Source organism: Neofelis nebulosa, chromosome 3, assembly GCF_028018385.1.
Source record: "Neofelis nebulosa isolate mNeoNeb1 chromosome 3, mNeoNeb1.pri, whole genome shotgun sequence".
Taxonomy (NCBI): domain Eukaryota; kingdom Metazoa; phylum Chordata; class Mammalia; order Carnivora; family Felidae; genus Neofelis; species Neofelis nebulosa.
This window is the reverse complement of record NC_080784.1, coordinates 33,035,536-33,060,635: the sequence shown is the minus strand read 5'-3', so window position 1 is coordinate 33,060,635 and position 25,100 is coordinate 33,035,536. Positions and strand designations below refer to the sequence as shown.

At 42.6% G+C, this 25,100-nt stretch overlaps 1 protein-coding gene across 2 annotated transcripts in view; it reads right to left on the bottom strand.

Moving 5' to 3' along the window:
• EBF2 (EBF transcription factor 2) overlaps positions 1 to 25,100 on the bottom strand; it is a 198,388-nt gene that overhangs the window by 17,376 nt on the left and 155,912 nt on the right. For both annotated transcript variants that reach the window (XM_058720271.1, XM_058720270.1), the window contains exons 11-13: positions 2,448 to 2,536; positions 1,115 to 1,180; positions 854 to 1,031 (exon numbers count right to left, since the gene is read on the bottom strand). In XM_058720271.1, the coding sequence (XP_058576254.1) occupies positions 854 to 1,031; positions 1,115 to 1,180; positions 2,448 to 2,536 (333 nt within the window). The remainder of the gene's footprint in view (positions 1 to 853; positions 1,032 to 1,114; positions 1,181 to 2,447; positions 2,537 to 25,100) is intronic.

Genomic DNA, 25,100 nt, shown 5'->3' with positions numbered 1-25,100 from the left:
GCTATGTAAAAAATGACCCAAGTCAGAGAAGGAGGAGGAGGAGGAGAGAAGAGGAAGAAGAAGAAGAAGAAGAAGAAGAAGAAGAAGAAGAAGAAGAAGAAGGAGGAGGAGGAGAGGAAGAAGAAGAAGGCTATAATATGTCCACACCCACCCTTCTATAAGAAAAACGCAGCCTGGGCATGAAAGTGAGGCATTGCCTTCCGATGGATGAATGAAATTGGGAACAAAGCTATCCCACAGTTAGGGACATGATTAGGAAATTTATTCCTTTTAAAACATGATTTGTGATAAACTTAGCACCTTAATAAAATCGACCTCGGTGACAAAAATCTTTACACGATACACTTCAGGTGTAAAAAGCACTGTTAACTAGAAAGTGTGCTGCTATGTATTTGTATATGAGATAATACACACATAGAAGTCACCAAATAAAGCCAAGCCACTCACCCTTGGCTCCTAGGAAGAGAGGGTCGTGCATAATAAATAAACGATAATGGCAATGACTCAGCCTCCTTTCACTATTCAAGCTGATGATCCCAAGAGCGGAAGTGCACATTTGAGTCAAAGAGTACCTGTAAGTCTAGTTCCAGGAAGCCGAAACCATTCTAAATAAGTAACAGTCCCTCCTAACCTTAAATATCTTCAATTAAGGGGATTCGACCCGGGACCTAAAAAGCCCCCAAATGTAACAAAACATCACCTATCATGTTGAGATAATCCAATATGTGATCGGGGGGGAGGGGACACGCTTTTCCGATGGTACATGAATCAAGCTTCACCTCCCTCCACTCACGCAGAAGCAACGTTTTAAATGGAGAAGGTGCTTGAAGCCTGCCTCCGGGAAAGGCTGTACCTTGATTATTTCCCTGTGTTGACTCTGAGATGCTGACGCCAAGCTGGCTGCCGTACGAATTGATGCCCATCATGCCACCGTGAGCCGGGGAGCTGGAGAGAGCTGGGATCTGGCTGGGATTCCTGGGGACGCTGTACAGGGCTTCCGCGATGTCTGCGGCCCGCTTCAAAATGATGTCCTACAGAATGGCAGGTTGAGGTGAGCGTTTTTATTCGGCGCAAAGACTCAAGCTCAACCGAGTGTAAGAGGTCAACGTCTAACCTGGTTATTGTGTGGTGTGCCATAGAGGGCCTCCACCAGATCCGCAGCTCTTTTCAACAGCATTTCCTAAGAAAAGGGAAGAAAGGGTAAGGGATGAGCAAAGGTAAACCGCCCCCCCCCCCCCCGCAGTGGCAAACACAAAGGAAAATTATGCATAAAAATCAAAAGTCCAGACATCCTCCCGGAAATATAAATAACTGGCTAAGAGGTCCTGTATAATTGGTGTGACAGGCAGAATTATACCTGTACGTATAAATCCCTCTATAAATATGTATCTACACGGAATCCATCTAGATAAAACGGTTCCATACATGATTGCACTACCAAAACCAAAACGCGACCAGATTCAAGGTGGAGCTGGTTAAAATTAATAAGGTCTGGGAAGTGCCATTAAAAACTTTCAGACCATTCCATTTATAAGATCTGGTACTCTAATTAACCAGAAATTCTTCAAATGATTGACTGGCCTGAGTTTAGCTGCTTGCCAAGGAGTTGTTCGTAATACTGAAATGATCTTGGCAGGGCCTTCTGCAAAATTTTATTCTAATAAAGATGAATTCTTTCAATAATATTTCCCCCTGTTCACTTTAACCAGAGAGAATTAGTAATCAGTAATCCCTTTCGTCTCATTTTGTCTTTTCCACCTCCTGCTTTGAACAGCCTCTTAAATTGCTATTAACCTACTTTCCAGATATCATCTAATTTAATGGTGGGGCTGGGGATTTTTCCAAGAGGAGAAATAAAGGTGTGATGGAGAAGCGAATGTGGTACTTGAATTTTACTCACAGTACAGAGAAGAGAACACGGCATATTATAATGTGTGTACTCCAAATGCGAGTAGAGACGTTAAAGTTTAATAATGTCTCCTTAATTGAATGTCTAATAAATTAATGTGCTTTTCAATACGGAAAGCTAAAATAATGGGCCAAGTTCATGACATAATTGTCCATAAGCAAGTTCACTTAAAAGTGATTCATTTCACAGAAATTTTACATGGAGGCATTTTTCACTTCACAAAATACCCGCATACGGGGTAGTGCCTCTATGAATACCTGATTGTGGCTTAATGTGCCCTTGCAACTACGGGCACATAAAATTAGACTGAAACACAAAAGAGGGAGGACTTACATTTTTTAAGCAATTATACAATTATTTATTTTCATAAAGTTGGCAATGTTTTATAAGCTGGATACTTGTAGTGTATCTGTTTTTGAGGACAAAATTTTCAGATTTCACATTCCCTCAGGTATTAATTTTCTGGATTCATCTAAGTTTGCTGAAATCCTATAATAAGGTTTTCACCTGTCAACTTCCAAAGCATTTTTCTTTTTACCTTAGCTAATCTCTCTGGGTCCCCAGGATGCCTTGGAATGACTTTCTGCAGTCTTTGGAAACCGTAGTCTATGGTGGGTTCATTTAATGCTGAAAAATAAAAGTCCTCTTTTTGAGTATGTTTCATGGTCATAAAGCAGAGCTTCTCAGTAAGTCTTCCACCCGCAAAGAGAAAGGTTCTGGTATTATCTGAGAATCGATACATAATGGATACAATTCGTTAAGGAATTTTTTGCTGTCGACATGGGTTAATTCACATTTGCAAGTTTGGAATTCACAGTAGTTTAGTGTCTTCACATTCGAACGATATTTCGGAATTTCGGGATTATTACATTTACTTACCATTCTGCCTTAAGTGCATACAACTTCTCATTCTCCGCTCACTCTCAAATAACCAGAAATATTACACAATCGACCATCTCCCAGTTTTCTACAAAGACAATAAACTACCCTTACATGCTTTTTCTCTTCCCCCCTCTTCCGTTTCCCAAGTATACCTTTATCATCTATTAATTCTCCTAATTATCAGTTTATCTTATTCTCCTAAATATTTCCATTCATACATATACAAACCTTCTGTGAATTTATTCTCCCAAAGCCCTGTTCTTATGCAATACACTTTCAGAATTTCCCATTACATTTTGCTACATGTACATTCATATACTGTCAGGCTCCTCCATATGCTGAAAGTTCCATAGAATCAGGACACATGCTTTGCTTTGCCAACTCTGTTCCCATTGCTGAAGACAGTGCCCGGCACATAGTAGGCATCTGGCATCAGCAGTTTGTAAAATGAGTGAGGGACAGAGTGGATGAATGACACATCTCCCCATTTCTACCATGCTAAAGAATTTTTGGAGTGGATTCCCTTATCCTTTCTCCTTCTTCCTGTCTTCTTTGAGTTTTTATAAGTCTGTTGCTTACATTTTGTAGTTTCAAAATTAACGCATGATCAAAGTAAAGAAAAAAGATGCAAAGAATAAAAAAATAATCACCTGCACTCCCGTTAGGCAGCAGTAAACACAGGAGGGTGTACTTCCTTTTTTAATCTTCCTTTTTGCACATATGTTTTATGAATATTTGTTGCTATTATTCTAAATATCAAAGCAACATCTCTGGTTCAAAAGAATTATTCAAAAAATTTAAATGCGGAAATAAAAATACAATCATCCATAATCTCACCATTTTAGAGATGAGCTGGGTTAGCATTTTTGCTCATATCCCTACAGATCTAAACACGCACGCATACTTAAAATTATTCACACTGTTACATAACCTACTTTTTATCAATTTAGAAACATATCAAACTTTTCCCCAGCTTATTCAATATTCTTTTATAACATTATTTAAAATTCCTGCATATTTTTCCACGTCATGGCCTATAATTTATTTAAATGGCTTCCTAACGTTTGGCATTTAACGTGATCCTTAATTTCTCACTATTATAAAAATCAGAGCCCTAATTATCCGCTGGGTATAGTTTTAGTGATTTCAATTGGATAATTCCAAGAATTAGAATTACTGGACCAAAACTATGATTTATGTTTAAGGCCTTCCACACATCCTGCCGAACTCTTCTCAGAAGACTGTACAAATTTGTATTCCCTCCAGCGGTGCATGTGGTCACTTTAACGTCTATTTCGTTATTCATCAGTGAAATTGAAGAGCTTTTTCTTATACTTGCTGATCATTTTAATTTTTTTCTTTTATGAACTGCTTATTGATTCTTTCCATAGTCCTTTCAATTGGGGATTAGTCTTTTTCTTTTTTTTTACCTGTAAAAACACTTTATGTATAAATATTTTTAACACTCTGAATGTCCCCATGCTATAATATCATATCCCAGTTTGTCCTCAGGTATTTATGTGAAAAGATCATCCCAATTCCATGATAAGTACGCGCGCGCACACGCACACACACACATATAATGCGTGTGGCATTTGCATATACATATACAAACATATATGAATTCTCTTTCTTCTTCTTTTTTCCCAGGTCCACCAATAAAATGTGTACTGCTCGTCATCTAGGTAACACGCTTTTTAGTTCTTGGTCTGTATTTCACTTTTTATCATTTTTCTTGTCAATACGGTTACTCCCTCATCACATTTTCTAGGAGTTTTACCAGTGCCTAGAAACACTTTTGGTTTTTATGTGTCTGTGCAGGCAGCGTGCAGGGAGTGGGTGGTCGTATATGGCCTAGTCATTAAGAGATTCCGCTTCAGAGTCAAATGGATCTTGGGTTTGAATTTCAGCTCCACCGTTAATTTCTCTGAGCCTCTGCTTAAAACCCATCTCATGGGTTTGCTGTCAAAATGAAAGAAAACCATTTATATAATGTCCCCAGCTCAGTTCTTGGCCCAGAAAAGTTCTTGACCAAGGGCGGCTATCTGTTATTTTGTAACCAAACCCCTGACAGGTGTCATTAATGTTTTCTGTTCATTCTTAGGGTCACCCGTTCGTGGCATCAACATATGAGGATCGTTTTGTCCGTATATTCATTCCAACTCGTTCTCTTTTTAAAAATTTTTTTTTTCAACGTTTTTTATTTATTTTTGGGACAGAGAGAGACAGAGCATGAACGGGGGAGGGGCAGAGAGAGAGGGAGACACAGAATCGGAAACGGGCTCCAGGCTCCGAGCCGTCAGCCCAGAGCCTGACGCGGGGCTCGAACTCACGGACCGCGAGATCGTGACCTGGCTGAAGTCGGACGCTTAACCGACTGCGCCACCCAGGCGCCCCCCAACTCGTTCTCTTAATCTCATTCTCATGTTAGCTAAAATGTCCCAAAAGGTCTAAAAATGAGGATGGTAGTGGAAATTCCCGCTTGTTTTTCTCCGAAGGGGAATGACATTGACATTTCACCATCAAATTATTTATTATGCTTCAATAAGCGTTTTCTATCAGGACTTTTTAGAATCTGAGGAAATTATAATCATGAATTTTCTCATTTGACAAGTATATATTATATTTGATAAGAGATTTCCCAATATGTCACAATTAAGTGTTTAGTCACGGATATGGTGTATTTCTGAGTACAGTTTGTTAACATTTTCCTAAGAATCCTGCTGTGAGGATTAAATCATCTAACTATTGAGAATAGTGCCTAGCACATACTAATCATTCAACAAGTATTAGTTACTATTACTGTTGCTCGGGGTTTAGGTGTCCATATTAATAATTGGGATTGTGTGCTTGGTATTGTCCAGCTTCTGGTTGATTTGTGTTTTATACGAGCTTTGAAAAATAAATCGAGAAGCTCTCTGTATTTCATCCCATGCTTTGTAAAATTTATACGGCATGGATGTTCTCTCTTGACTGAAAGTCTGGAAGAACCCTGTGAGATTTCTCTCATTAAAGTCACCAATAACATTTTAGCCAAACCAAGAGGCACTTTGCCATTCTTCTTTTTTTAATATAGATTCTTTGAGAGAGAGAGACAGAGAGAGCACATAGGGAGAGAGGCAAAGGGAAAGGGAGAGAGAGAGAATCCCAAGCTGTCTCCACACCCAGCGCTGACTGGGTAAGTTCTCCACGTGGGATTCTATCCCACGATCCTGGGATCATAACCTGAGCCAAAATCAAGAGTTGGGCACTCAACTGACTGAGCCACCCAGGCACCCCGGAACTTTTCCACTCATATGATAAAGACGAGTTAGCATTTGACACTGGAAATACTCGCCCCTTGGAAGTTCTTCCACCCAACGCCTTTCCTGAAAGTGCACTGCCTGTTTCACTCTGCCTCCTTAGTCACGCCATCTCAGGCCACTTTGAGGACTGCTCTTCCTCCATCTTGTAAATGCTATTTCTCCCCATGACTGTTGCCAAGCCAGTCTTCTGTTTGGCTATACATTCTCCCTCAACCACCTCATCAGTGCCCCCATGATTCCCATGTCAAGCTACATGCCGACTATCACAAACCTTTGTCTCTAGTCAAGAGAGCTTGCCTAAGATTCTGCCTTATCACTCCAAGTATTGGCTGGAAATTTCCACGGGATAGCGCATAGACTCCTCCCACTTAAGATACCCCAAGCCGATGTGGCTTTCTGTGAATTGTCATGTCCATTAGGTTGCCAATCAGAAACCTTAGATTTGGGGCGCCTGGGTGGCGCAGTCGGTTAAGCGTCCGACTTCAGCCAGGTCACGATCTCGCGGTCCGTGAGTTCGAGCCCCGCGTCAGGCTCTGGGCTGATGGCTCGGAGCCTGGAGCCTGTTTCTGATTCTGTGTCTCCCTCTCTCTCTGCCCCTCCCCCGTTCATGCTCTGTCTCTCTCTGTCCCAAAAAGAAAAAAAAAAAAAAAAGAAAAAAAAAAAGAAACCTTAGATTTGTTCTTTATTTCTCAATATCATTTGTATTCTTCTAGACAATTCATGCATTTCATCACGATTTTAAATGTTTTAGCACAGATTCTACACAGTATATTTAGAATTTCTAAACATGGGGCTTAGTCCCACAACCGTGAGATCATGACCATGAGATCATGACCTGAGCCAAAATCAAGAGTCAGCGTTTAAACGACTTGATCCACCCAGGTGCCCCATGAATAGTCATATTTCTAATTTTGTCTTACTTTTGTTCCAAAGAAAATATCTGAGATGCTTGGCTGTTAGTTAATTATTTATTCCAGCTAATTGCATTGGATTCTAAAAGGTGGCCTGCAGAATATCTGTCTTTTGGAATTTAAGTTTTTTTCTGAATTAATACATATTAGTTTTGTCTGTGTTCCATGGGTAATGCTTCAAGTATATTACTTAATATATCTTTTTGATCATATTATTTAACATATTTTATATATAATTGCTACTATAAATTTGTCCTTCCACATTCTCCATGTATTTCTGATAGTTTTTTAATGGCTATATTTCTCTCTAGTAATGAGAAAGATACACATCCTATTTTAACTTAAAACAGTGTTTTTAGGGGCACCTGGGTGGCTCAGTCGGTTAAGCGTCCGACTTCAGCTCAGGTCACGATCTCGCGGTTCGTGAGTTCGAGCCCCGCGTCGGGCTCTGTGCTGACGGCTCAGAGCCTGGAGCCTGTTTTGGGTTCTGTGCCTCCCTCTCTCTCTCTCAAAAATAAATAAATATTAAAAAAAAAAATTTAACACCATTCACAAAAATAAACTCAAAATGGATAAAGGACCTGAATGTGAGACAGGAAACCATCAAAACCTTAGAGGAGAAAGCAGGAAAAGACCTCTCTGACCTCAGCCGTAGCAATCTCTTACTCGGCACATCCCCAAAGGCAAGGGAACTAAAAGCAAAAGTGAATTACTGGGACCTTATGAAGATAAAAAGCTTCTGCACAGCAAAGGAAACAACCAACAAAACTAAAAGGCAACCAACGGAATGGGAAAAGATATTTGCAAATGACACATCGGACAAAGGGCTAGTATCCAAAATCTATAAAGAGCTCATCAAACTCCACACCCGAAAAACAAATAACCCAGTGAAGAAATGGGCAGAAAACATGAATAGACACTTCTCTAAAGAAGACATCCAGATGGCCAACAGGCACATCAAAAGATGTTCAACGTCGCTCCTCATCAGGGAAATACAAATCAAAACCACACTCAGATACCACCTCACGCCAGTCAGAGTGGCCAAAATGAAGAAATCAGGAGACTATAGATGCTGGAGAGGATGTGGAGAGACGGGAACCCTCTTGCACTGTTGGTGGGAATGCAAATTGGTGCAGCCGCTCTGGAAAGCAGTGTGGAGGTTCCTCAAAAAATTAAAAATAGACCTACCCTATGACCCAGCAATAGCACTGCTAGGAATTTATCCAAGGGATACAGGAGTACTGATGCATAGGGGCACTTGTACCCCAATGTTTATAGCAGCACTCTCAACAATCGCCAAATTATGGAAAGAGCCTAAATGTCCATCAACTGATGAATGGATAAAGAAATTGTGGTTTATATACACAATGGAATACTACGTGGCAATGAGAAAGAATGAAATATGGCCTTTTGTAGCAACGTGGATGGAACTGGAGAGTGTGATGCTAAGTGAAATAAGCCATAGAGAGAAAGACAGATACCATATGGTTTCACTCTTATGTGGATCCTGAGAAACGTAACAGAAACACATGGGGGAGGGGAAGGGAAAAAAAAAAAAAAAAGAGGTTAGAGTGGGAGAGAGCCAAAGCATAAGAGACTGTTAAAAACTGAGAACAAACTGAGGGTTGATGGGGGGTGGGAGGGAGGGCAGGGTGGGTGATGGGTATTGAGGAGGGCACCTTTTGGGATGAGCACTGGGTGTTGTATGGAAACCAATTTGACAGTAAATTTCATATATTAAAAAATAAAAAAATAAATAAAAAAAAAATTTAAAAACAGTGCTTTTAGGTTTCTCTGAAAATCTTTTTTTCTAATTATTTGAGTCCGGTAAGCCCCTCCACACGTAAGGAATTTGGTCCACCCTTAATTTCTGTACCTCATACTTTCTACTTTTACATTTTGATTGTTCGGTTCTCATCTTCAGCTAATATTACTATCGTTAGACTTTCTATGATCCGTCTCTTTTAGACTAATTTTCACATTGACATTAGGCTTTGTCATTACATTGACAATAATTGAAATACTCGAACTGCTTTCTCTCTTGTGATACCATAACTTTTCCATTCTTACGTTTTTCACTGGTTCAATTCCCCAGCAGTCAGGTTACATCAGTAAGAAGAGCTGAATTCTATCCAAGCCCCTGCAATGAGACAATATCTTTTTGTCTCCCTCATATGTAAATGACAACTTCTCTGGATATAGCACTGCTAGGTACCCTGGTCTCCATTCAAGATCAAGTTTCTGCTTGTGTTGCTTGTTCTTACCCTTTGGGTAGGGGGTCAGAGGAGGCCTGGAGGGGAATGACGGGTGCAGCCTTCTACACATCCTCCAACATAACCCTGTTTGCACACACCAGCACACAATTTCTGGCATACTGATGACACCAAACTGGCTTCAAACATGAAGACTAGATTTCCCCTATTTTTGTTGTTGTTGTTGTCGTTTTCTTGAAAATATCCTCTGATATTTTCTGGGGCTGAGGGCAGATTAAACACTTGGACTCAAATTACCATTTTATCCAGAACCACATGTGAGAAAACCTGTGTGTATAATTAGAATCCTTCCATAAACCTTTTTTTTTTCCCACTTAGCATTAAAACGTCAGCAGTTTCTGAATCCTTTTTCTTTAATAACAGTATTTTTAGTGGCTATAATATCCAATAATGAAAATCGTTATTGCTGCTGTTAGAATTAACCAAAGGCTTGCTGTATTACAGGCCTTTTACATGCGTTAGCTCGTTTAATCCCCATTACAACCCCACGATACGGGTTTTATCCCCATTTCGAATGTGGTTCCAGGCAGTAAAGGTGGAATTTGTGTCCTGTCTTCTCTAACTCCTAGGCCTGTGCTCTGAACCTTAGAGACGTTGTCTCAAGCCTTATCCAGATTCGCCAACGGCCGCCTGGGTCAAAAAGGCTACCCCTCTGCCCTGAGCTACTGGGCTGAGCTGGTAAAGAGCAGAGAGTGTTGGCAAGTGGCCATGCCACCTTCTGCTTCCACCCACTCTTTGCACCCGCCCTTCTGCCTTCCCGTGCTTCCTCTCTAGCTTCTGGCAAAGGGCTGCAGATCTCCAAAGCGAAGCCTCGCCAGGTTGCCTGACTTCGCAGTCCCTGAGTGTGGGAGAAGGCCCCATTTGGTATCAATCAGCAAACACAAACAGCTGCCCAGGGCTGCAGGGAGAACAGACCTAGTGACAAAATGCTCTAAATCAATCATTGCCCTGTCTGTTTCCAAACCGGCACCATTTCGTTACCTGAGGTACTGATTTTCTTATGTGGAGAAAATGGAAGTTATAGAAATTAGCATGCTCACAATGTGTTTACTAGAAAGTAAGGGAAGATCCCCTAAGGTAGGAAATCTAGCCCCTCCGAGGGCCCTCCCCCTCCTGTCTCCACGACTATCCTTGTCCTTTCTAGCCATTTGCATGGCTACTCCCCCCCCCCTCCCCCGGCAGGTTCTCACTCCGCCTCACTACAGCTCCAGGGGTCCCCCCATGACCACCACTAATCCCCGTGTCCCTTGTGCTTCCTGCCACTTGCAGAGGAATTCTCTACGGCTGGGCTTTAATCAGTACACAGAAGTGGGATGTAGATGGAAGTTTCTCTTGCACAGAATTGATCGCACATTTGTACCCGCTGTTCTTCCTGTTGGATGGGAAACCACCAGGTCCCAAGGGTAATGTCTGCTTTATCTTGCCTGCCTTCCTCTCCTCACTCCCCACCCAAATCAGAAATAGCAGACTATCTTGAGCACACCGGGTTAGCGATGCAGGTTTTAAACTGAGAAGTTGATCAGGCATCCTCATCGATTTCTGATGTGGAGTGTTTTTTGGCAGGCCCCTGCCAGACTCCACAGCAAACTGTGGGAGGGGTTCTGTGTGTATCCCAGATGAGAAGACAATGGTAAAATACACTGTCGCCGATACGGACAGGGGAAAAAAAAAAAATCACACGCATGTACACACGCGCGCATGCACACACACGACTTCGTTTCATCAAGGCACGTCGGAAGCACAAATCATGAGCGGTGCTTAGTCAACACCAAGCCAAAAGAAGAAGTCGGTCAATGCCTCCAGTTTTTGGCCGTCAGAACATCCAGGTTGAACTGGACAACCTCTACTTTGGTTCCAAACTGACTTCCCAACTGACCGGCTGGTTTTGCATCCTGTCGGTTCAGCCTCACGTCGAATCCCGGCTTCCCTCCTCCCCATCTCCCTGGGTGTTCTCTGACATTTCAGGCCTCGGCGCGAGCCAAGCAAACCTCAATTAGCTAATGAGGTGCCCAAGATCAGCACCAAGACTGCCTCCGAGGGCCAACCAGATCGTTAACCACCATCATCAGTGTGAATTTCCAACCTCTCCTACCACATGGAGTGGGGGGTGCTGTGAAACGCTGCCGCCCCCTTGGCTGACAGGGACACAGAGAAGTGCTAGCAGGGCAAAAACAGAGTAAATTAAAAATGCACTTCGATCTATAGGCTCTATTTATCTATGTCTTTCTTTAGTAACATCACATTAAGGTAAAAGGTCATATCCCCGCTGAAATATAATTTATATTTACCTTTTATTAAATAATTATGGCATGGCATGAAGTTAAATATTACAGAAGCTAATCAAGGGGGAATTCAATAGAGAAAACTCAGACATGAGAATTTCGTCTTTGCTATACATAGAATGTCTTAATCCTCCACTGGGAGTCATTCGGGTTTGCTTAAGGAGTTTAATAATACACATTTCAACTGCCACAGAATCTAAATCCCATTTGGATCAGCCTTGGAAAAACTTTCATCAATACCTTGAGATTTCATAATATTTCTCCTGAGAGCCTGGATCTTATGTGTCATTTCTCATTTTGATTGCGGGTATAACATATGAGGTTTCTTACATATCTTGGATCCGGCAAATAGATATAAACTATAAGCAGTGTGTAAAGGTTTTATTTTATCAGTAAATAGTATTTAACTAAAAATATCTACTGGGAACCACTCATTAGAAAAAAAGCTGGCTGGTGTTCAATATTAATTTTCCCCAGAGGTTGGTGAGATGTAGAAGTTCTATATGATTATTGCTTTCCTTAAAGGGAGGCACAGAAACCAGATAATGCCTACCCCCTCTACTTCTGTTTCCAAAAAATATATAGGGGACACTGGCTAACATGGAATGGGGAGTCTTTGTTACAGTTCTGGTCAACCCTCAACAAAGACAGCATTGACATTGCAGGCAGGAGGTCATTTATGCCCTTGGCCGACAGGAGTACTCATCACAAAAATGGCGGCTTCAAAGGCTGATCAAATTCCTTTGCAGAAATTTGAGAAGAGACAAATCAGATGATGTGGTGAGGGAAGATCTGAGTGCTCAATTGGGCTGTCACTCTAGGATGTTGGCCTGGGTTTCAGCTTTCCTCACTGGTAAGTCTTCAGCTGGAGCCTACGATCATCATGGAGTGTACGGATGGCCATCAAGAGGCCAATAAAATTCTAAAAGTCTGAGCCTAGCTGTATGTTTGCACATATGTGCACTTATCGGCAACAAAGGATCTTCACTTTTCTTAGATATGCATAGAGCCCATGGTCCACTGAGGGGTCTAGACCACATAAATAGAGGATCTCTCTAGTCCTAACTGGAAATCTTATCCTTCTCCAATAATAAAGAAAGCAATGGAAAAGAATCAAATCTCTGCAATGTGACTGCCAGACAAACACCAAATCAGAAGATGGACTTTGATAACCAAGCGAAGGGGAAAAACTGCATCACGAATACCTCTCTATGTGGCTCTGGTCAAAGTCCTGTTGACAGGACAGGAAGGTGGAGAACAACTCAGCATGGGGAAGAATTCAGATGTACAGAGGCCAGCTCTTGCCTTCATGTTACCTCTAGGACTTCTCCATTCTGCTTTTGCCTCAGTGTCCATCTCTTCAAAGAGCCTTGAGCCTCCATATTGATTCCTGTGGGGCCTGCCTTCTTTGTGCTTTGATTTTAGTTTCTCTCTCTCCCTCTCTCTCTTTCTCTCTCTCCTCACCTTCCCAGTGTATCATCTACCTTCTGCCCCACTGCTCATGTGTCCAACATGCAAAGCCTACGTCCATTTCTTTTAAGGCCTATGTTCAATTAGCACCTTGATGCTCCCAAATTAAATTTTTTCAGAGCATTGGCTAGCCAATGGAGGTAAAATCGGTCTGGCCTGGGATCTGCTTTATTCCCCCACCCATGACCGACCATACACCATCTTCAAGGCCAGGCGGACTTTGGTTTCTCTCTCTGCAAAGACAGAAGCTTGGGCGAAATGGCCTCTAAGATCCCTTGTAGGCCCTTGCATATGATCCGAAGGCGATTATTTATTTGGTGCAGTGAAATTCTTCTTTGAGAAGTGGAGACGGGTGGGGCTGAAGCCATAGGCTGTTGAATTACATCGTCGTTAGCCTTTGCTACATTAAAATCTTTCCTTCCCCACATCTGCTTGTTTCAATGTAGCAAAAGTTCGGTGTCACCAATTAAAAAAAAGGACAAAGATAATATAAGAACACATTATTAAGAGGCGGTACCCGCCTTCGTGGATACAGGAACAAGAACACGAGGTGAGAACCAGCAGTGCATAAGTGAAAGATTAGACTGAAGCCTTTGATATTTAATTTTAAATGAAATATTAATTTAATATTTAATTATGCTTTGGTTTCAAGAAAAACTGCAGCAGGAAGACAGATTGTTTGAAGAAGGGAGTAATATACGTGGTTAAGGAGACAACTGTAAAAATTAAAGATAAATTTCAAGGGTAAATCTAAATGCCACAATGGAGCAGTTATGAATATGATCACGCTCTCTGTAATGTGTATTTAGAATATTATAGCCGAGAGCACCAGGCCATTAAGGGGCTGAGGTGTCTCCAGTGAAACAACAGCCCCCTATTCTGGGGCTTCCAATGGAGACATCATTCTTCAGACTCAGCTGAATGATGGATCCGAATTTTACAAGAGGTGGGGGCAGAGGCGACCTCAGTAAAAGTGCAGGCTACCAGGAGGGCTATTGATTCAACCTGTTTCCAGGGTGAACAGGGAACAATTGTACTCGGGCCAGTTTTTGATGTCTGAACTGGGTATTTTTAACTAAAAATCAGATTCATTTCTTAGATGGGAATTCTTTTTTTCAGGGTACCGCTCTAAGAAAAAGAAAGAACGACACGTGAATTGCAATGAGCTATTCACATTTGCAATCCCACTTGCACACCTGTGAGGTGCAGCTTTATGAAAAGAGGACCCCACGCCCTACACCAAGCCTCGGGTGTGATGTAAAGGTTTGTGGAAAAATCCAGGTCTTCCATTTCTTCTCCCAACTGCTGCCTGTTCTTGGCCATTTTCTTGTTGACGCTTTGTCTTGTTAACACATGGAATCAGATGCAATTGTTTGTGCTAAAGCAAAAGGTAAGAAGGTCTCTGGGGACGGAGGTGAGGTGACATGAATTCTTTGGCTCCTCAGCGTCCCAGGGTCCCCATCCGTTCTCATTTGCCAACATCCAAGTTCAACCACACACCTGGGCAAGCAGCTCCTCCGTGCGTGCCTGGGCCACCTGGGCCGATTAGGTGTCTTCTGCTCCTTCTGTCCCCCTTTGAAAACCTGCTCCCCCTTCTCTCCACCTTCAGAGCCCATGTTCTCAGGCTGCCTCGGCCCCCTCTGGCCCCGACAGAATCCTGATTTCTAATCTAGTCCCAGCTATCAAGAGCACGGTGTGGCAGGCCTTTCAAGAAGAATCCACCTTTTTCGGAAGGGAAGACATGCCAAAAAGCCCACCCTGGATCCGACGGTGAAGAAGGCGAAGCCACGTAAACCTCATCCCAGAAACGCGTGCCCCCCTGCCAAACGCCGACAGGAGTGAACTGGACTTCTATTTCGATATTTCTAAGCATATGCATTTGCAAATCTATACCATTTCATTTTCCTCATGAGATATATACCTTCCTCTTTGTTCACTTTAGGAGCCTGACATGCAGAAGGGTTACGTGATTTGCAGGAAAGTTGGGACTCAAATCCAGGCCTCCAAACTCAGTCCCTGTCTTCCACTCCAGCACTAGGTTCGCTCTTAATAAGAAAGTGGAGTTGGTACTCCTTTCCCAACTTCAGTTATTCGTGGAGAGGATAGTTTCTATGACTTCCAGGGAACTGGAAGCACTCCATAGAGTCTCAGCCGATCACACGACATCCCCGCTTCGCAATGTGGAACAGCAGGGCACAGGCAAGGCATGGTCTTCTTCTTTTTTTAAAAAATATTTTTAATGTTTGTTTATTTCTGAGAGAGAGAGAGAGAGAGGATGAGCAGGGGTCGGGGAGGGGCAGAGAGAGAGAGGGAGACACAGAGTCTGAAACAGACTCCGGGCTCTGAGCTGTCAGCACAGAGCCTGAGGCGGGGCTCGAACTCACAAACTGTGAGATCGTGACCGGAGCCGAAGTCAGACGCTTAGCCCACTGAGCCACCCAGGCGCTCCAGGCAAGGCATCTTCTGAGCCCCTCCGTGCTCACTGGCCAGGCTTATCTCCTGTGCATTTCCTCGGAGTACCGGCCAGAGAGGCAAGGCCACTGGCATTTGCCAGGTAAAATATTGGATGAAGCCAAAGAGATGGCCTTGGTGTAATTTCTTCTATTTGCTATACGGGATTGGTGAGTAGCATAGGTCAGTGGTGAAGAAGGCAGCTTTGAAATGAGACACCTAGGACTGCACCTATCTCGGTGACCTTAGGCAGCAGCAATTCTCATCTATAAGGTCGAGATACTAATAGAATCATCACCCTGGGGGAAAAGCAGTGATGATATGAGCTCGTGAGATATGAGCCTGGCCCTACCTCCTCAAGCGATGCCAGATATGACTACTGAATTCGTATCATCATTTCTTTTTCTCACCAGTCCTATCTGATGACAGAACTTACGGGAGACTTCTTCACCAACAATCAAAACGTTTACAACAGATGTTTAGGCCAAAGAACCAGAGGAGTAACACTGAAAAGCTGTACTCATCTACCCCCCTATCCTCGATGGCCTGCCTTCAAAAACCATGACCTCTCACTGGTTTCTGTGGGTGGTGCAGATTTTATCATTATAAACTGTGGCCATTCTACCCCCAGATGCACACTCCAGACATCCCCTTCCTGCACCCACAAGACAGCCAGGAAGCACCTGCACAACCAATAACCATGATCCCACTGGGCGCCTCTACCGCGATTATTTTTCTGCCCTCCAAGTTCACTGTGGAAGGGTCTGTGAGGAAAGCAGAGGTCCTTCTTCCCTCTGAGCCCCGGCTGGTATACCATGCCTCCGTCCCCAAGCAGACAGAGGCAGTCGGACCTTTCCCGAGGAGCTGTATTCTCACGTGGATCTCTCAACTCCACAGCAGCAAGCCACACTTTAGCAAACCACGGTTGGAGGAAAACAGATCTGCAAAGTCACACGTGTGAAGCAAATGTGTTGTTTTTCAGAGCCCTGATGCTGTTTATGCTGTACTTGGTGCAACAACCACGGGGAGCTGATTACTGCCTTTTGGCTAATTATATCAAGTAAGTTACCTCTAATAGGCTTGGGTTTATTATGATGGTGTATCCTTGGATACAGCAACCATCAATGGTTGGACCTTGGAACCTCCTTTCCCACCTCCTGCTTTTTGAGTCTCCTAGAAAGTTCCACCTGAGAGTAAATATTATTGTGTTCGCGGTGCAACGACTCAGTCTCGAAGGAGCTGCCCCCGTGCGCAGGGTACTTTACCAGCAAGGAAGTCTCCACGACGGCCTGATGAGCAGGACTCAGGCTTCTCAAAATTGTTTCTTTGTTTAAAATACAGATTCTCAGACCCTCCCCAAAGAGAATGATTCGGTATGTCTGGAACGAAGCCAAGCATGATTCTCACGCTCAGCCAAATTAGGAAAACACCTATAGGTAATAGTATGATTAGTACCAGAGCTTTACAGATGAAGAAAATGAGGCTCAGGAAGGTTAGCTGACTTGTCAAAAGGACAAACAAGTCATTGGTGCCACAGCCGGCATCCGAAAGCACGTCTTCTGGCTGAGTCCAGTGCACCCTCCCCTTGGATGCCAGCCGATCGCTGGTGCCCAGTCTGTCCCCACTAAAGCTCTCTAGATTTCTCAAGGTTTTCTTTTCCTCTGGAATCAAGATGCGATTTTCCACGTGACCACTGGAGCTGAGTATTTTGTCTAGACCTCTAGGGGTTTCTGACACACTATCCTGCAGCCGAGCACATTCTGAGGCTCCGAACGTGTGGCTCAGGAGGCCGGGCTGTCTGGAAATCCATAAGTTCTCTCCCCATCACCACCCAGAGAGAAGGTCAGGATTCTCCAGGCTCCCTGAAGCCAGGCCTCGGCTCGGGAGGCATTGTAGCCCCACCTCCAGTCACGGGGGGAAGCCACTGCCTCTCCAGCTCTTGGACCAAGATTCCGGATGGGCTGGAAAGTGCTTTCCATGTTGGTGGCTGCTCATTGAGTGGGCAAGACCAGAGATCGCCAGACCATTTCCTGTAGCGCCTGGGCCCCTCCGTGAATAACATTAGCCACTTGTCTCTACCAACCCTAGTCCCATTTGGCTCAGTAACCTCAGGTAGAAGTTTTTAGAGAGAGTGACCAGCCCTGAGCCACCTGAACAGTGTTTGTATTTTTATTTTCTTCTCTATTTGTGAAAGAATATACTACTGTGTCCCCACCCTCCTCACCCTTAACTGCTTCCCATGGTCCTTCTTTCTCAAAGCCAGTCTTCTGGAAGAAGCTTCACTGCTTCCCTGGCTGGAAATACTCTTTTTTGTGCCTAAAGAATCAAGTCGACCAATGTGTGTTGTTTCAGAATTTAAATATGGGGAACATTAATTTTTTATACCACATTTTCTTTGTTTAATTATTAATTAAAAGTTACTTATTTTTTTCAGAAAGTAATAAATATAAGTAAGCAAAACTTAAAATAATAACAATAATACCAACACCTAGAAACCACCATTGTTAAGACCTTCATATGCAAGGCTTTTTAATCTTACTGGGGTTTTTTATACAACTATTCCTTTTTCATATATATGTGTATGTGTATATATATATATATATATATATATATTTAAACACACACACATACATACATACATATATGTATACACACATATATACATACATGTATATATGTATACATGTTCATTAAATCAAAAGGAAAAGGACAGAGAACATATTCATTACTTGTGATATATTATCTTATGTATAAAAAGATTCATTTGTTAGCATAAGCTTATTTTATGCCTACCATTTGTCAACAACTATGTTATGCATGTGGATAATTATATATATATATATATATATATATATATACCTATAAAATATATATGGATGTTATATATATAATATCCACATATTATATATATAATATGTGGATATTATATATAATATATATAATAATATATATGTAATATATTATATATAATATGTGGATATTATATAATATATTATATATTATATATATAATATCCATATATTATATATAATATCTACATATTATGGATATTATATATAATATATGCACATTATATATATAATATATATGGATATATAATATATATGGTTATTATATATATAATATATAGATATTATATATATATAATTTATGCTTTTTTTTAACCTATATCACATCTTTCATGCAACTAAATATTCATTCACAGCATTACTTTTAACATCTAAAATGTGTTTCAGTGTAAAGAGACTTCATTATTTATTCAATGAGTCCCCTAATGGACACTAGGATGTTTTCAATTTTCACTACCACAAACAGTGTTCCAATGAACAGCCTTCAGGCAAACTGAGTTATTTCCTAGGTATACATTACAGAAAGTGGAATTGTTGGGTCAAAGGGTATATACATTTTTAAAGCCAGTGCCATCAAGGTACTCTTTAGAGCCATCTACTCTCCTGCATTAGAGTGTTAGAAGTCCCACTTCCTTCTAATTTTGCCAACTTGGGTATTTTCATTTGCTTAAAAACAATTCTTTGCCAACCTGACAGGGAAAACAAATGTTATCCTATAGTCGCCTTAATTTGCATGTATTAGATTATTAATGAGATTGGGATTTTTAAAAATACGTTTGCTGCTAAACTGTATTCCTTCCTGAATTAACTCCTGATATTCCTTGCTAGCTTTTAATTTACATATCTTTCCTTTTCTCCTTAGTTTGTGAGATATCTAACATTCATCACTTTATCCACAAGGCATAACATAGTGGTTGACAAATGGTAGGCATAAAGTAAGCTTTTGCTGAACAAATGAATGAATCTTTTTATACATATGGTAATATGTCACATGCAATGAATATGTTCTCAGTCTGTCCTTTTCCTTTTGACTTAATGACCATCCCCCTGACATGCAAAATTTTTCTTTTTATGTCACCACAGATTTATGCTTGATGGTTTCCTTGGGGTCAAGGTTAGCAAGGTTTAAGATTATAATATTTTGAAATGTGTACATTTTTTTAATGTTTACTTGTTTACTTTGAGAGAGAGGGAGAAAGAGAGAGAGAGAGAAAGAGGGAGGGAGAGAGAGACTCTCAAGCAGGCTCCACACTCAGCATGAAACCCAATGTGGGGCTCGATCTCACGGCCACGAAATCATGACCTGAACTGAAATCAAAAGTCACCGACTGAGTCACCCAGGCACCCTGAACTGTGTACATTATTCATTCAAAACAGCTAATTCAAATATTTCAGTTTATAATATAAAATTAGTTATCTAACTTTTTTTTTTAATGCTTAACTAGTGAGTCCATTCCCATTGGTTAAACATCCCATCTTTTCCACATTGACTGAGATGGCTCCTTATGTATCCATAGTACTCATGTGTACAAAACCTGTTTGTTTTTAAATGTTCTCTTCTGTGGCATAACATTTCTATGTATTCCTACAAAGCCCCATATTCTTCTAATTACTGAAACTTGCAATAGGTTTTAAGTCTGGAAGAGCATGGCCCTTCTCATTTTTCAAAAGGAGGGGTTCTATTTAGCACCTTTATTTTTCCAGGTGAACTCTTGTAAAGTTTCCCCAAACATTTTGTTAGTACTTTGATTGGCATTGTGTTAAGTGTATTCATTAATTGACATCTTTACAATATTAAATCTTCTCACCTCTCCACCAGCTGGAAGTATTTTGGCCTTCCTCTGAACTCCCTTAGCACTTTATACCTTTTTAAAAATCCCTTTCTAAACTACACCCACCCAATTTTTCAAACTTGAAACCTGAGAGCTGCCTCCTCCCCTCCCTTCCCCAACCTTCACCCCATCCAATCAATCATCAAGTGATGCCAACGCTACCTCCTAGATTCCATCCCCTTCTGCCTGTTCCCACTACTGGTACTCTGGTCCAAGCTGCCATCATTTCTGGCCGGGGCCACCACACCGGGCTCCGGCTGACCTCCTTGAATCCACCCTGGCTTCCAAGCCATTCTCAACAACTCAGCCAGAATGATCTTTTAAAAGGCAAATCTGATCATGGCACTCCCCGGCTTTAAAATATTCCAATAGCTCCCCATGGCACTCGGGGTAGAACCAAACGATCAGCCCCAACCCTCCCTTTCCAGCTCGAGGCCAACCTTTCTTCAACTCATTCTTTCTTCCCTGTTCATAGTGGCCATCATATATATCCCATTTTCTTTCTTACTCCAGGGCCTTTGCACCTTCTGCTTCCTGTGTTTGGACTGTTCTCAGCTTTCCCCATTATCTCAGTTTAAGAGGGTTCAATTTCCCAAGCATATGTCCCCAGCATCCTATGCAACTCCTTTTTAGGATTCATCACATTTGTAATTACTTGCTCAAGTTTCCATGGTAATAACCCTGATAGTAAAAGTTTCCATGGTAATAACCCTGATAGTAAGCATAGGAATATTATTAGTAATAAACACTTTTTTTTTAAATTTTTTGTGTAACGTTTATTTATTTTTGAGACAGAGAGAGACAGAGCATGAACGGGGGAGGGTCAGAGAGAGAGGGGAGACACAGAATCGGAAGCAGGCTCCAGGCTCTGAGCCGTCAGCCCAGAGCCCGACGCGGGGCTCGAACTCACGGACCGCGAGATTGTGACCTGAGCCGAAGTCAGACGCTTAACCAACTGAGCCACCCAGGCGCCCCAGTAATAAATACTTTTGAATAATAAGATATAGTCGCTCCCCTTCCCAAATGCTTACATACAGAGGTGTTCTAGACCTGGTTTCCACCAGCTTGTGAGAGCAAGCTGTTAAATTTTCAGAAATTTTGTGAGCCAGCTGATGTCCTACTGGTAGCTAGAAATCACCCATAGTCAGAGTATTTGCACCATGGAAATCAGCAAATACTACAAACCCTACTGCTCCCTCCCCCTGGCTTTTCCCTGAAGAGCCAATTGTGAAACTTTTACCAGCACGCCACTGTTTCCATGCCCCATATTTTTAGCCCTCACCACAGCTCTGTAAGGTAGGCAGCCCGTTTTGTAGACGGGAAGGCTACGAAGTGAAGTCACGTATACAAGATTTCAGAACTATTTAGAGGCATCCAAGCAGCCCAAGCTTAGAGCATCACTGGCTTATCTTCACATCACTGCACCATAATGAAGGAAGGATCCTGCTGGTCTGACTCATCTACAGTGTCCCCAGCACATGGCACAGTGCTAAGCACAGCAAACACGCTCCACCAATATTTGCTTCCTGTGGGGTGCCTGGGGGGCTCAGTTAGTTAAGCATCTGACTTTGGCTCAGGTCATGATTTCGTGGTTTGCGCGTTCGAGCCCCGCATCAGGCTCTGAGCTGTCAGCCCAGCCTACTTCAGGTTCTGTGTCTCCCTCTCTCTCTTCCCCTCCTCCACTTGTGCTACGTCTTTCTCTCTCTCTCAAAAATAATAAACATTAAAAAAAAATTTTTTTAAATATCTGCTTCGTGAATAAGTCGATAAAATCTCAGCACATCAGGAAAGCCGAGCTATTGGTTAACAATAATTGCTAAATAAAAGATGCCGGGCAGGATGGCCAGAGACCTGAGTCCTTATTCTGACTCTACCTTGAATTCAAGGGGCCACTGGGAACAAGTCACTTCTGCCTGGCTCTCAGTTCTCCCATCAGCAAAAGAGGGAGCTTGACCACGTGATCTTCAATCTCTACCGTTCTTGGAATTTACGAGTAAGATAATATCTATTATTTTCATGGTTATGTGGGCTCCTCTTTGCCAAACACTTTGTTTCCACAGGCTGTGGATCACGGCCTCTTCTATTCTGTCTGGCAAGTTCCTACTGTGCTTTAGAAATGTCACTCCGTTGTCACCTCCTGGAAAGCCCTCACTGATTCCCCAAAGTCAGCCACTCCCTGCTCAGTGCTCCATGCATTTATACCTCTTATGGGACTTAAGCCAATCATCGTAATCTCCATGTGTTCGTCTCCCCTTCTAGAACTGTAAGCTGCTAGAGACATACTGAAATTACCGATTTGGAGCCTTGAGCATAATTTAGAGCTGATGTTTGTTCAGTGAATATATGAAGCGCATGGATACCTGGGTGGGTCCTGCCCTCCGAGATTCAGAGATACCTGGTCTGGGGCCCAGGTGTCAGTGACGTAAAGTGCAGCAAAGGGTGAGGACTTCTGCTGCAGAGACAGTTTTCACATGTACACACACATATGCGTGTACAAGCACACAAGCCCTGGTTCCACACGTCCACAGCCTCCCTGAGGATTGATGTCTTTCGTTACTTCACAAGAGAGCTGAGGATTGGCTGCAGTGTGATTGCTATTAGTCCTACCTGTCCCCTCACAGGCCGATGGTCACCCATATACAGTGAGTATACTAGAAAAAACAGAGATGCCAGAGTCCTAAATGTGGCAAGTGCCCCCAAAGTGAGACCCATTCCTCACCTAACTCTGGGGACAGCCCACATTTCTGCTGTCCTCCAACCCTACCAACCACTCCTTCTCAGTCACCTTCACAGGCTCCTCCTATCACCCCGAGTCCTACATGCTGGTGCTCCTGAGGCGCCATCTTGAGACTTCTTCCATCCTGTAGCTACACTCCCTTCTGTGGCCCTCTCATCCAGCCCCGTGGCCTTCAATCCTGTCTGGATGCCGACTGCTTCCCTGTTCAACATCCTCCGTGTCTTCCCATTCAAACCCCTTGCTCTATGTGCCCTTCCAACCTCGTCTCCCATTGTCCTCCTCCCCCCCAATGCTACTCCAGCCACAGGCATTCATGCTTTTCCCTGATGATGCCAGGCTTATTCCGACCTCTCAGTCTATAATCTGTTCTCTGCTTGGGACGCTCGCCCCCAATTCACTGAGAGTCAGACACTGTGCTAGAGAACACTGAAGAGCCAAACAGAAACACAGGCCTGAAGAGTTCCAGGCGCAGAGGGAAGGCAGTGTGAATGGAGACGAGAGAAAGTGAGAAAGATACGGAGGCAGGGGGACAGCTTTGCACACCTGTGATACAGGTCTTCACTCAACGTCCCTTCCTCACAGCGTCACTCGCTGACCACCTCACCCCAAGCCCTCCCTCATTCTCTATACCTTACTTATTACTGTTGAAATTATATTACCTGTTTTCTGTGTTGTCTGTCTTCCCCTCTAGAAGTCAGTTTTATTAAGATGAGGGATTTTCTCTTGCCCATTTCTACATCGGAGAGCCTAGACATGTGCCAGGCCATGGTAGGAGGCATGTAAGAAACACTCATTTAAATGAATGAGTAAACTGTGTCCCTCTGGGGGCGAGAGCAGCAAATAGCTTACTGTTCCTGCCGTAAACACACACACACACACACACACACACTAACCCTGAGAGAGAAAATTCAAAGGTGGAATTTTAAATAAATAAACCTAAAAATTACTCTCCATCTACTCCTCATTGATATCTAACCAGACACTTACACATAAACGAGAATAGGAGGCTAGATCCAAGCGAGAGACGAGGACACTATAAAATACGATTAGAATTTCGTAATGTGCCTGATACATTTTTTAGGTTCATATGATTCTTTCTCTACACCCTTTATTTTCTCCTTCAAAGTACAATGTCCTGGTTGATCTTCCTGCCTTCAGTCATTCCCCTGATTGACTCAGTCTTTATATCAATAGCATTTGTTTTTCTTACGATAACCCCTTTGAGTTACTCTCCCTTGCCTGGGAACACTTAACGTTGTCTTACAAATCAAGCCCTAACTCCCATACGAGGCGCTTTTTTTTTTTTCATTTTTTAGAAAATTGTGGTAAAACATGCATAACAAAATATACCATCTTAAACCATTTCTGAGGGTACAGTTCAGGCGTGTGACATACACTCACACTGTTGTGCGACCCATCTCCAGCATTCTTTTCATCTCACAAAACTGAAACTCTGTACCCATTAAACATCAACTCCCATTCTCCCTCCCCCGACACCCAATAACCACCATTTGATGTTCTGTCTCTGACTTTGACCACTCTAGGTACCCTACAGGGCTCTCAAACTGTTTTATGTTTTCCTTCCCTCCCCTGCGTGGCTCATGTGGGCTAAGTTCTGGTCTAAGTTCTACCTGAGTGCATTGCCACAGCTGTAAACCGGCCCTCTCTTCTCCAGACACCTGCTCACCTCACCCGCTCGGCCTTAGTATGTGAGATTCCCATAGCTGGAACATTCTTCCTTCTTCTCTTTGCCTATTCAAATCCTCCCCACCCTTAAAAATAGTCTTTGGGGGCACCTGGGTGGTTCAGTCAGTTAAGCGTCCGACATCGGCTTGATCTCGCGGTTTGTGACCTCACGTCATGATCTCACAGTTCGCGGGTTCGAGCCCCGTGTCAGAGCCTGGAGCCTGCTTCAGATTCTGTGTGTCTCTCTCTGTGTCCCTACCCCGCTTGCGTTTTCTGTCTCTCTCTCAAAAATAAATAAGTAAACATTAAAAAGACAGTCTTTGATTTCCATCTCCTCCTTGAAAACCCTTCCTCCTACTCTACGCCACACCAAACTCATATTCCATTCATCGGAAACACTAAACATTTTGAATATTCAAATTCCTCAGCTCTTCTGTGCAATATACCATCCCTCCTCCAAAAGTTTCTACATTTCCAAATAGGAAGCATGTCTTATAAGTCATTGCACCTTCC